General features: G+C 32.1%; 2 protein-coding genes across 2 annotated transcripts; one reads left to right on the forward strand and one right to left on the reverse strand.

Annotated features, from left to right (window-relative positions):
* The first annotated feature begins 7681 nt into the window (after positions 1 to 7681).
* On the forward strand, positions 7682 to 10340 carry LOC145104381 (lysine-specific demethylase JMJ13-like). The gene is made up of 9 exons (XM_079041640.1): positions 7682 to 7794; positions 8052 to 8325; positions 8406 to 8565; positions 8640 to 8859; positions 8969 to 9022; positions 9101 to 9180; positions 9249 to 9517; positions 9588 to 9953; positions 10036 to 10340. The coding sequence occupies exons 2-9, from the start codon at positions 8127 to 8129 to the stop codon at positions 10338 to 10340; spliced, it is 1653 nt and encodes a 550-aa protein (XP_078897766.1). The 5' UTR covers positions 7682 to 7794; positions 8052 to 8126.
* On the reverse strand, positions 10290 to 11859 carry LOC145104382 (DNA-directed RNA polymerase V subunit 5C-like). Its single transcript, XM_079041641.1, has 4 exons — positions 11421 to 11859; positions 10932 to 11108; positions 10714 to 10827; positions 10290 to 10573 (listed from the first exon to the last, which is right to left on the reverse strand). Exons 1-4 carry the CDS (start codon positions 11700 to 11702, stop codon positions 10448 to 10450), a joined length of 699 nt encoding a protein of 232 aa, XP_078897767.1. The 5' UTR covers positions 11703 to 11859; the 3' UTR covers positions 10290 to 10447.
* Between the last annotated feature and the right edge of the window lie 769 nt (positions 11860 to 12628).

The following is a 12628-nucleotide window of genomic DNA, read 5'->3' on the forward strand; positions in this document are numbered from 1 at the left end:
TGTTATTCTTTATGATGATTCATTGTTGTGATTTCATGTTTCTATAGAGTTTTGTGATTTGAATTACTGATTCCAATGGTGAATCACCATTTAAATTGAATAGAAACCTTTTAAAACTAATTAACCCTTGTAAAACATTGATTCAACTAGAAAATGATTTACTTAAACAAAACTTAGAATGTTTTGGTAAATTTACAAATATTTCATAAGTTTATTATATTATAAATGATTATGTGACAACATCTATTTTTTCGGCTGAAAATACATTTTCTTTATGCTTATTTTAAAATAGAGTATTCTTTATAAATACGAAATTTGTCCCATAATAAAAATGTGAGATAAAAGCGATTCCGAAGAAACGTTTTTCATTAATCATTAAAAACTTGGGATGTCATAACTGATACAAGAAACATAAGCATAAATATAGTCATTACATGCCTTACAACAAATTATTGTACTAATGGCCTAAACTCTTTTAATCTCTCAGCGAATCCAAACGTCGCTATCTATGTACCTTAGTACCGCTACATGTGATACAAAAAACTGAGTGGGTCAGGCTTAGGAGCCTGGTGAGCACATAGGGTTTCCAACCCACAATATTATAATTAATTTGTTTTAATTATAAATTTCGCATCAAATAAATAACCCGATTACCCATTCCCGTTATTCTCACTCCCTTATCCTATGACGATGATCTCATGGGACTTATTCTAAAGGATCATCGGGTAGACGATACCGCTTTGGAGATTACTTAGCAATATATGTCAATAAGGCAACCATGGAGAAAATAGAGTACCCATATGAATATATATAGTTCATCAACATCTACAGGTCATACACCTGTCCATGTGTGGTTCATTTATCACCTATAGGTCGAAGACCTACCCCTATATGGTTCATTTAACATCTACAGGTTGAAAACCTGCCCATGTATGGTTCATCTATCACTAACAGGTTCTAAACCTTCCTGTGCATGACTTATAAACACCTACAAGTTGCAAGTATGTACATGTTTCACCATAATTTATCTAGAATAGTCTGTGGCCATCCTACATACCCTATTAGATGACTACATCACAACATCATTAGTAAAGTCATAACCTCTCTCTTCGTTATTTCTCATCACCCATCACCACCCAGTATAATATAAGTATGAAACTATATATACGGTTAAATCGATTAAAAATCATCTCATATTCTTTCATATGACACAAAACATCTTAAGCACAAATAATAAGCACATATAGCAATTAATCATCTAAATACTTCATATCTATGTCTAAGATGAATGTAACTATGCACTCACTTGTTAAAAGTAGATGACTGGTGATTTGGGCAGCACTCCGCCTAACACCTTAGCTTTTTCCTTTGGAAAGACCTAAATATAGTTATCACTAAGTCTTAGTTTTATATCTCTCGCGACTATAATAACGATAGTCTAGATTCCTCAATAATCCCAATGAATACTAATCTATAGCTGATAATGAGCAATCATGTAAGATCATATCAGATGTAGGGTCCGTTTGGTATACAGAGTATAATGTTTGGAAATCTCACGTTAAACACCTCACTAAATCTAGCGTAAACATCACCCCCATAAGTAGATCAATCAATATTATGACATGTAATCACTGATAAATCTTATTTATAGATTTATAGTAACGACTATGAATATAAATATAAGTTATACTTGAAGCATAATAAGTGTAGCTTAACTTATAGATATTACTGACAAAAGCCTAGATAGTTCGTAGGAAGAACTTCAACTGAACATTTCTGTCTCTTCGATGACTTAGGGCTCCACTAAAAACTTCTAAAATCTAAGGGAAAATCGAGCTATAACTTTAGAGAAATGCATATAGAAGTTGTAAAGGTGTGAGGGAAAGTGTAAGGTCAAGCCTTAGAATCTGATGATGTAAAATAGTCATGCTGATTCAATCAGTGTCATTGTCTCGCGCCAGCGTGAAGTTATGTTTGTAAAGTCGTGTCAGCGTGATATATATATATATATATATATATATATATATATATATATTTATATATATATATATATATAATGTAATATCTTGTAATTATAGAATATACGTAGTTAGTTAGTAGATCTGATATCTTAGTGATATTGGATATACTTTATTATTATCGTAGATTAGGTGATATCCATGGTTTGTAGGGATTCACATAGTATTTACTTTTCTATATATACTAGGGTCCAGATCATTGGTTGATCATCAAACCCTAGAGCTTTGTGTTCATTCTCTTGGTGAGTATGTTTTCCTAGTGAAAACCTTTATGTTATTCTTATGTGTTCTTTTGTTTATTCATATTGTTAATTAATATCGATCAAGGAACCTATGGAAGGAATGAGGCTTGGCCCTCTATTTATAGATGATTTTTGACCATGCACGTCATGCCTATACAGGTGCATGTCGCGCACTCGTGCTACACTGCTCCTTTAGGTTGTTGCCACGTGTCGCAAATATGGTGGTCCGCGTCGCCCTTCTAGAAGATGTGCGCGATGCGTAACCTACCTGCATGTGACGCTTCTCAAAAAACTTCAGAAAATCGTATCTTTCTTATACGAGCTCCGTTTTTTATGTTTTTTTATCCATGCATAGCTATCGACAAGTACTACAACTTTCATTTAGACTCAGTTAGCTAATTCTCACTTATTTTTAAAGTTATATTTTTAATAGGCTTAGACTGTTAAAGTCCGTATAAAAATCATAACTCTTTCATACAAATTCTGTTCTCAACTGTCTTTATATCGACGGAAACCTATTCATGAGATCTTCAACTATTGTTTAGATTATTTTGGTTAAAACTCAACCGATCCAAATTTTGATTTCTGTGTCGCACACTACTATACTGAAACTTCGAAAAATCATAACTTCCTCATATGAAGTCAGATTTAGGCATTCTCTATATGCACACTCTCGGTTTTATGATTACTATGATTTTCGTTTAGATTACTCAGGATAATAAGCAATCGATCTCCGATTCATATTTTATGACGTATTTTGTTGTATAGGGTCGGACGCAAAACTTCAAACAATCCTAACTTCTTCACATGAAGTCAAATTTAAGTGCTCCTTATATCTACAGAATCATTATCGCGACTAATTCAACTTTAGATATGATTATTTACTATATCCTAAATGTCTAGCTTGAATTTGTGGGCGTTACAGTTTAAGACATCTCAACTTCATAAATGATGTTTCGAGTCACTTAAATGGATAAAATCATAACCTTGAATTTGATTAAGTCGATTAGAAGTTTGATATGATGATTAAAATTTGATTTTGAGTGTACTGATAAGCTCATATTAACGATCTAAGGTCATTATAATAAATCATTTGGATCTATGGATTTAGTGGTGAGATTCAAACTTAGAAGTGGACTTTTGAGCTTGAATTTGACCAAAGTATCACATTGTTTGTTTAATCATGGATTGAAGTATGTTAAAATGGTTCTAAAATATTTCTATGTTAGTTTGTATCATCATGGATACAAATTAGGGGTGAAAATCCAAACTAATGACAATTTTTTGAGTTTTAAAACATAAAATTTGAGAAACTAAAAAAGGTTAGTTTAATCCACGATCCAAAAATGTTAGGGATGTTATGATAGCGTTAAATAATGTGTAATAAAGTTATTAATGTATTCCAAACATTAAAATGATTTAAAACAAAGTTTGAGAGAGTTTGGAGGTCATATATGCAAAGTACAATGCATAAAGTGATAAAATAGCATATTTCAATGTTTAAGTTGTGTGCATGAGGCACAAGGGTCATGTAGAATCCACAAGGGCCGTGTACTGGTCTCGTTTACCTCATGTCACCCAACAACTTTTTTTCCCCATAATTTTTTCATACGGACTCCAAATCACACAGAATTTTTGCCTACATTCATGTTTTAACATAAGGAAGGATTTGAGATAATAAAATTTTAGTTTCAAGATTAATATCTTAATAAGTGACTTAATTGGACACTTAATGGGATTTGACCAATCTTATAATACTCTTAGGTGACATTTTAATTATTCTTGAAATATGAGGCGGGAAGTATTAGAGCTATGAAATAAACTCAAGGCGAGTTTACCGAGAGTATAAGTACCTATTTTTTTCACACTTGATGTTTGATTCTATAAGTGAGTTGTGTTTTTTCCTACATGGAATTTGATATTATATATGACGTTGGAGTTTGATTTCACTTTATATGTTTATTGTTATCTTACTTGCTATGTGAGTATCATTGGTACTTATTTGCATTCATGAAATCATTTTGTGATATCAATTGTTTTTGAGAAAAATCTATGCATAGTTTGAACATCCTACTTGTTTCAAACATGCTAGGATGGGTTGACTGAGAGATCTTGGGTACCTAAATTTGATAATTTTTGTTTAGTTTGTTGTGATTAGATTTCTAGATAACCCTCACATGCATAAGTAGAGGCTATATACCTCTTGTGTGAGCTAGAGTTGATGGCTCTCTAGTTTTGTTTGAACTTGGATAAAAGTCAGGGGTAACTATTCCCCTGTGAGTCTAAGGCTTGAGGCAAATATGATTATCAAGTTAAATGGTTTATTTTGGTGCGTTGGACTTTATGAGAATAAAAAATGTTGAGAATAGTTTCATGCATTGGATATTATTTGGTTCTTTATTCCTTATTTACCATTTTGGAACTTTGACATGATATGTCAATATTTTCTAACCAATGCTTAGACTTTTGGATATGTTTAATGCCTTTTTGTTTTGGTTTGTGTCCTTGAAACGTTATTTTGATGTGGATTAGGATATTTATTAATTATTACTTTGATTTAAACTATGGAATAATAATTCTCTTGTTATAAATTATGGGTCAGTAAGCCCTTCATATTGGATTAGGTTATAACATCATTAGATATAACTTTTGAGTTATTATAAACTCTTCGATTTTGGTGTATGGATTTTATATTCTTGAATGTGAATATGGATATATATACCCTTTTCTCTTGGTTATTTGAGTCTCGATACTCTAACCTTTTGGTTTATTAATACTTAGGGTATTTGTTGATGTTTATATTGATTTTGGGGGTTGATTTTCATCATCATTACTCTAAATGAGTCAACATCGGGTATTCTCACTAGGCAATTACATTCGCTAATTATTTTGACTTATACCCAGATCGAAGAATCAAGAGTTGCTTAGAAGTAACGATGATATTTTGAAGACCTGAGTTTGTGAGGTTGTATTTGAACTTTGGTGATTATTAAATTGATTACCACATCACGTTTTTAACCAAAACTCTATATTTTGGTATATTGAAAACTAATTTCGCACAAATTTTTTTGAAATATTATTTTCTAAATTTAGTTTTAAACTATGGTACCGTATGATTTTTCCCAATTAAAACTCTCAATTGGTTTTATTAAAATTTAAAGGTTTTTAAGTGGTACTCAAAACTATCCTAACAAAGGGTGTTTCAAGTGAGCACGAGGATATAGTAGTTAGAGGCTGCTTTGATTTGTTTGGATAGTAGGTATACTAACGTGGCTAAGATTATAATAATATAAGATTATATTGTAGGCCTTGGACAACTCTTGAATTAAGTGAGCCCAATTAGCAAGAACGATTGTTATTTTGAAAGAAGGGTAACTAAGTGTTTTTTTGGGTAATATTTAGTGAATAATTTTTTTCAGGCCCATATCAATCACATTTGTGTCATAAACTAAGGATAATGACTTAAAATGGTAATATATTTTTCGATTTATACACATTTGGTCACTGAGTTTTTTTTCGTCCACATTTACCCTTCAACTTGTTAAACCGTATACATTCAGTCCTTATGACCGCCTACTCCAGGTTACCCGGTAAAAATGACTTAATAGGGTAATATATTTCTCACTTTGTACACATTTAGTCCTTAATATTTTTGTACACATTTAGTCCTTTTTTTTTTTTTTTTGCAAATTAAGTCATTTTTTTTGTACTCATTCAGTACTTATGAATGATTTTTTAGTTTTTTCTCACGAAATCTTACGTAGGACATTCATTAATGAGGTGTATGAGGCTTTTGATGCTTATATCCATCGCGATCTCGACTACTTGGTTGCTTAGGTCATGTGTTCTGAACGTCATAACTTCTTCATATGATCTCAGATTTTAACGATTTTTATATCCATGCGTTCGTATTTTAGTCTACTACAACTTTCATTTAGATTACTCCCATTAAAAAATAATATATTTTTACTTACCATTTTTATATTCATACCCGGTGGCGGATTTAGTATGGTCGCGATGTTGCACCGACAACACCTGTTTTTTCTGTTCGCAGTGGAAAAAATTTCGCTTTATTTTTTACGCTTATACCGATTTTCCATGTATCGGCAACACCTATTTCATCTCGACAACACCTACTATGTATTACTGCGTCTTCCCCTGTCCATACGTTTTTTATGAATGCATGTATGTATGTTTTTTTTATAAAATCGTTAGTAAAAATATATTAAATTTTAACGGGGGTAATCTTAATGAAAGTTGTAGTAGACTCAAAAAATGAACAATGTGGATAAAGATCCTTAAAATATGATATCATATGAAGAAGTTACGATGTTCAAAATACAAGACCTAAGCCAAACCACAAGACTTACGCAACCAAGCAGTCGAGATCGCATTGGACATAAGCATCAACAACCCCAAGCACCTCATCAATGATTGTCTCACGTAAGATGTCGTGAAAAAAACCTAAAGAATCATTCATAAGTACTGAATGAGTACAAAAAAGGATTTATTTTGAAACAAAAAAAATTTAAGGACTAAATATGTACAAAAATATTAAGGACTAAATGTGTACAAAATGAAAAATATATTACCCTATCAAGTCATTTTTCCCGGCTAACCTGGAGTAACAGGTCATAAGGACTGAATGTGTACAGTTTAACAAGTTTAAGGGGTAAATGTGGACGAAAAAAAACTCAGTGACCAAATGTGTACAAATCGAATAATATGTTACCATTTTAAGTCATTATCCCCATAAACTATTAACCTTGACTATTGCAATTTGTGTCCACGAAATGCGAAATGAGAGCCGAGTGGTTGAAGAGTGAAACTTCACACAAAAGGTTCAATATTCGATACATCCAAAATATTTCTAGTGTTCCACGATTGACCTCCAACATAAGTTTGGGGATAGTTGATGTGGGTCATTTAGATGATATGATTTAATAAATAAAAAAAAATGTATACTGCATCCTCTGAACTATCCACGGGTTCCCATATAAGAGATCAATGATAGACACTAATAATATTTTAGATGTTAAAGTTTGAACCTAGACTTTTTATATGTAATTCCACTTCTTAACTGCTAGCCTCTTGTCTCATATCACGAGGACATTATACAATAAAATAACCACCAAAATGCATTATTTGTTGTGTAAAATATTTTTTAAACTTTTTCCTATTTACACATTTTATTTTTGGAAAATCGGTCTCAAACTAACATTTTATATTCAAGCCACGAAGCTTATTTTGCTTCGAAAATGGTTTTAAATATCACTATAAAAAAAAAAAAAAAAAAAAAAAAAACTTAAAAATTGTTTTTCATAAGAAATTATAATTTTTGTAGTAATATGAAAATTACGAAGATCAATTTCTTAATTAAAAGTACAATTTTACGAGAAGAAATTATAACCGACGGTTGTCACGACAAAAGCCAACACCCCTTCCCTTTTTCAATTTTCACCCTCGAAATCCAGGCCACAAATGGTCGCATGCACAGTTAATTTCGCTTCAGAAACTACTCCTACGTACTGTTAGTTACGTTTTATATATGATCATATTCATACATATATGCTTTCCAATTTCACAGTTTATGAAGATCGATTTTGTGTATGAATGAATGGATTACTGTTTGAATCTTGTCTTGAAATAAAACAAACACTTGGCGTGCTTACACATTTTAATTTCCTTCTTTCCGGACCACAAATTCTTCATTCGTTTCTGAACTGTACTTTGTCATTTTCCCTGTTTATTTCTTCAAATCCTGAAGTAAACACCGAAAAATTGTTCACAGGTTGAAGCATCTGATTGTGATGTGTGTATTCAAAGGAAAGCAAGTATCCCCATAAAACTGAAACGGAACGACTATATGAGACCCCATAAGCAATCTTCGAAAGCAAGTAATAAATCAAAAACATATTTCAAATCTTTTACAACTGCGGATAAATATCATCATCTGGAATGGACAAATCAGATCACAGAATCTCCAGTTTATCATCCTTCGGTGGAGGATTTCAAGGATCCATTCCAGTATCTTCAAAAAATTGCACCACAAGCATCAAAATATGGTTAGCATACATGCATCATTTTAACCAATCTATTCACTGTTTTCACCACTCCTAATTTACTTGTATTATTCTGTCCATAGGAGTATGCAAGATTGTTCCTCCTATAACTTCAACTACTCCAACTGGTGTTATAATGATGAAGGAAAAACCAGGTTTCAGATTCACACCAAAAGTCCAGCCCCTTGGTGTTGCTAAATGGACTACAAATAATGACAACAACACATTCTTCATTAGCACAAAGTAGACAATATTATATTTTCTTTTCATCCTTGTGTTGCTACCATTTTTTGATATGACATTATTGTTTGTTTCAGAAGCTACAGTCTTCGTGATTTTGAGGTCATGGCAAACAGGGCAATTGCTAATAAATACTGTTTATCTGGATGTCTTCCATCTGCATACTTGGAAAAGGAATTTTGGCATGCAATGACACGTGGCAACAAGGGAACAGTTGAATATGGAGTCAATGTAGATGGCTCTGCATTCTCATCTTCCTCTAATGACCATCTTGCAAATACCAAATGGAACTTGAAGGTCTCACACTTATCCTTCATCTCTTTTCTTTCAACACTTTCATATAAATATATGATCATATCAATAGCAATAGCATTTTTGATGTGTTTTACTTATCTTTTGGTTTCAGAAACTTCCAAGATTGCCAAAATCAGCACTTCATTGGATCAAAAACAGTGTTCCAGTAATCTGATACTCTTCTTTATATGTGAAACTTTTCGTTTATTATAACCAAATCTTTATGTTTTCCATATGGTTTCAGGGATTAACTGATCCGATGCTGTACATTGGAATGCTTTTCAGTATGTTTGCATGGCATGTAGAAGATCACTATTTGTATAGGTAGGCAAGATATAAACGTAAATTTCTGCATTGTAGATAAGATTTGAATGGATGTTTTCTTGTTTCAGTATAAATTATCATCACTGTGGTGCACCAAAAACATGGTATGGAGTTCCTGGTAGTGCTGCTCATGAGTTTGAAGAAGCTATCCAGCATCATGTTTACAGTAAACAAATTTTATCAAAAAATGGAGCTTTCGAATTGCTTGCAGAAAAAACAACTATGTTTCCTCCAAACATACTTTTACAGAATCATGTCCCGGTTTATAAACTCGTTCAATTACCCGGTGAATTTGTCGTCACTTTTCCTAGAGCATATCATGCGGGTTTCAGTCATGGTATATCAAGAAATTTATATACATTTCCAAATCACATTCAATCATTATATGAATTTAAGTTTTTATACAGGATTCAATTGTGGGGAGGCTGTAAATTTTGCAGCTAATGATTGGTTTCCATTTGGTGAAGCTGCTAATGAGAGATACACACTTCTTAAAAAGCAGCCTGTGATTCCTTATGAAGAAATTCTATGCAAAGAAGCTATGCATCTTTTTCTTTCCTCTAAAAAAGATGATAACTGTTTTGTGAAGGTCTCATTTGCATCTATGATACGAAAGTACGATAATGCCCTTACGAGGTTGAAGTCATTGAATAAATCTATACGTATCTTTTCAAATCTCAAAGAAACCGTTAGCTGTGGCCTCTGTAAACGGGATTGTTACGTGGCTCATGTCAACTGTAAATGTCATTTTCATAACATATGTGTTTTTCATGGTAAACTAAACCCTTGCTATTTTCTTTTTAGCCAAATTGATGTGTGATAATATTAATAAAAATACATTATGTTATTATACAGATAAAGAACTCTCTAAATGCTCTTGTGGGAGCAACCGTTTTCTTTTTGTGAGACCGGATCTACTCAAAATGAAAGAAGTAGCAAAAAAGTTTGAAGAACAACAACCGATCAAGAAATTTGGGAAACAGAAGAACAATTCTAAAGCTGATGTGGCAACATCTGTAAATAGGACAGGGACTAGGGGTAAACTGGGAATTTCATCCATGTCGAATAAGCGTACGAGGTCAAGTTGTAGGCTAAAGGAAATCAAGAAATGTAAAAAGAGAGCTTCTCAATGCCACCTTTGTGCCAAAATTGTCCATTAACAGACATATCAAGTGTAATTTTCAAAAGATTACTGCAACCTAGAATTTTTTTACAGTGGTTGCAAACTGGATTTAAGTAAATATGTTTCTAATAGCTATTCATATGATCATATCACACAACGATAGGTAACATAAGAACCAGTTATGTTGCTGTTGTAAGTGATTTTGACAACTTGCTTCTTCTCAAGTCCATAGTACCTTGCAATAGCATCATCCACCCACATATATGGAATCTAATTAGATAAAAAAAATTGTTAGAATAAAGATTGGCTTATTCAAATCATGGATATACCAAATATCACCAGAATTCTGGATTAATATGTGACTTTATGAAGCAGAATCAGGAAGAATTTGAAGAGAATAATATTTTTACCTGAGTGTCAGCAAGTTCATACTTCTTAAGCATCTGCTCCTTCTGTTCTGCAGTCAAGATTTCATGCTTTGGTGCAGCAACATGTTTGGTAATGTTCACAAACAGTTCAGTGATCTAAAATAGGATCAATGAATCAGAATTGAAAACAAGAAGATTAATAAAAATGTAGAAATTCAACTTGATTTGAGTTGAATTAGTAGAGATATCTGGTATCTTACTGGGAAAAGTTCCACTTTGACTTCGCATTCATTGAACAGTGCACGAGCATGAATGTTCATCTTGCCCTGCAAAACTAAGATAATCCGGAGCAAGGTATCCTTGTTGGTAATGTTAAGCAACATGTGCTTCGCTGTTGCATTGTTTATATCCCCAGGACCACAGAAAATAACCAAAATCTGGAAAAATAAACAAAATGAACTCAGATTCAAGCTAAAATCATGGTAGGAAACTATAAGTAGTTTTTTTCCCTTTCCAAAAGGTGCTTAAACTGTTGTATCGCAACTAAAATGATCGTAAAATCACTGGTATGAACATGATGTCAACAAGTATTACGAAATTGAACAAACAACGCTAATTATCAGAAGCTTAGGGAAGATGTTTAAACAGAAAATGAAAGAAAATAGAACAACGCTAGGATATGTATGCGTTTAATCTTAAATAGTACCAAATTTACAGAGTAAGAACACAAACCCTAACAATACGGTTACCTTTTTGGAAGGTTTGGAAGAGAGAGGGACGCAGATACGCAGGTGATCAGGATCAGGGTCGTCTCCAAACACCAAGCGGAACTCGGAGAGAGAGCGAGTGAGCTCGTAGTCGGCGATGACGCATCCTCTGTCTCTTAACATTTCCAAAACAGTTCGCCGTGCAAGGTAGTAACGGTGGCTCTCCACCGCGCCGGTATCGGCCTTGTCGATAATGCAGGTGTTTCCATTGCCTTCAGTCGGAGCCACGTAACCAAGTCCAGCTGTGCTACAGCGGGACGCCATTTTTTCTGGTGAAAATGGGGGCTGAATGATATCAGTCGCTGTGTGTGAAGTGTGAGGGAGACTGAGGGAGACGAAAGGTGTTTATGATGATTAGAAATGGAGGACGTACGGAAAGAAAAAGAGAATCAAAATGGGGATTGGCAAAGAAATTTAAAATCAATTTCGGTATGGTATTTTTTTCTATACTTCAATCTAATCTAATCAGTTTTGACATTGAAAAAAATATTTACTATGTACTTTAATAAATATATAAGACCCGTGCATTAAATGTATTATATGAGTTAATTAAAAAAATTAAATATAAAGGTCTAAATATTTAAAAACTTTAGATTTATAAGAAAATAATAAAAATAATGAATTATTAAAATTAATTTTTTTATCTTTTAAATTTAAAGAAATAAACAAAATAAACTAATGAGCTTTAATTTGAGAATTTTACAATAAAAAAATAAGTTCATTAATAAAATTGATATTCATTTATTATTACATTTATTTAATTATTATATTAAAGTATTATGTGGAATTTATTAAAATAGATAAACCTATAAAATGAGATTTGGAAAAGAAATTAATTCAAAATAACCACAAAATGACATTTTGCAAATTGAATGAGAGTATGACATGTGACAAAAAAATCTTCATTTATTAGAGTAAGATTTATTATATTAGTTTTTTTTTTTACTTTTCAATTTTTCTTAATATTTTTTTTATTTTAATTATCCGATTTTTCTCCCTTTTTTTTTATTTCACCTTTTTATTGTTTACTTTTTTTAAATAACAGTTTTTATTTTAGACTTTCACTTTTTTTACTGTTTTTTTTAAATAACGGTTTTTTTATCATTTTTATTTCTGTTTTTTTATTTTAAATATCCGTTTTTCTTATACAAACCATTGACCATCATATTTTAGCAATCATAAATTAAGCA

Source organism: Lactuca virosa, chromosome 4 (assembly GCF_052849685.1).
Source record: "Lactuca virosa cultivar CGN04683 chromosome 4, Lactuca_virosa_CGN04683_v6, whole genome shotgun sequence".
Lineage (NCBI taxonomy): Eukaryota > Viridiplantae > Streptophyta > Magnoliopsida > Asterales > Asteraceae > Lactuca > Lactuca virosa.

Coding starts and splice junctions, on each gene's coding strand:
- LOC145104381 (XM_079041640.1), top strand. CDS start 8,127: ATGAGACCCCATAAGCAATCTTCGAAAGCAAGTAATAAATCAAAAACA. Junction 8,860..8,968: donor ATACCAAATGGAACTTGAAG/GTCTCACACTTA, acceptor TTTTGGTTTCAG/AAACTTCCAAGATTGCCAAA. Junction 9,954..10,035: donor TAACATATGTGTTTTTCATG/GTAAACTAAACC, acceptor GTTATTATACAG/ATAAAGAACTCTCTAAATGC.
- LOC145104382 (XM_079041641.1), bottom strand. CDS start 11,702: ATGGCGTCCCGCTGTAGCACAGCTGGACTTGGTTACGTGGCTCCGACT. Junction 11,109..11,420: donor CTTCCAAACCTTCCAAAAAG/GTAACCGTATTG, acceptor TTATTTTTCCAG/ATTTTGGTTATTTTCTGTGG. Junction 10,828..10,931: donor TCAAAGTGGAACTTTTCCCA/GTAAGATACCAG, acceptor ATCCTATTTTAG/ATCACTGAACTGTTTGTGAA.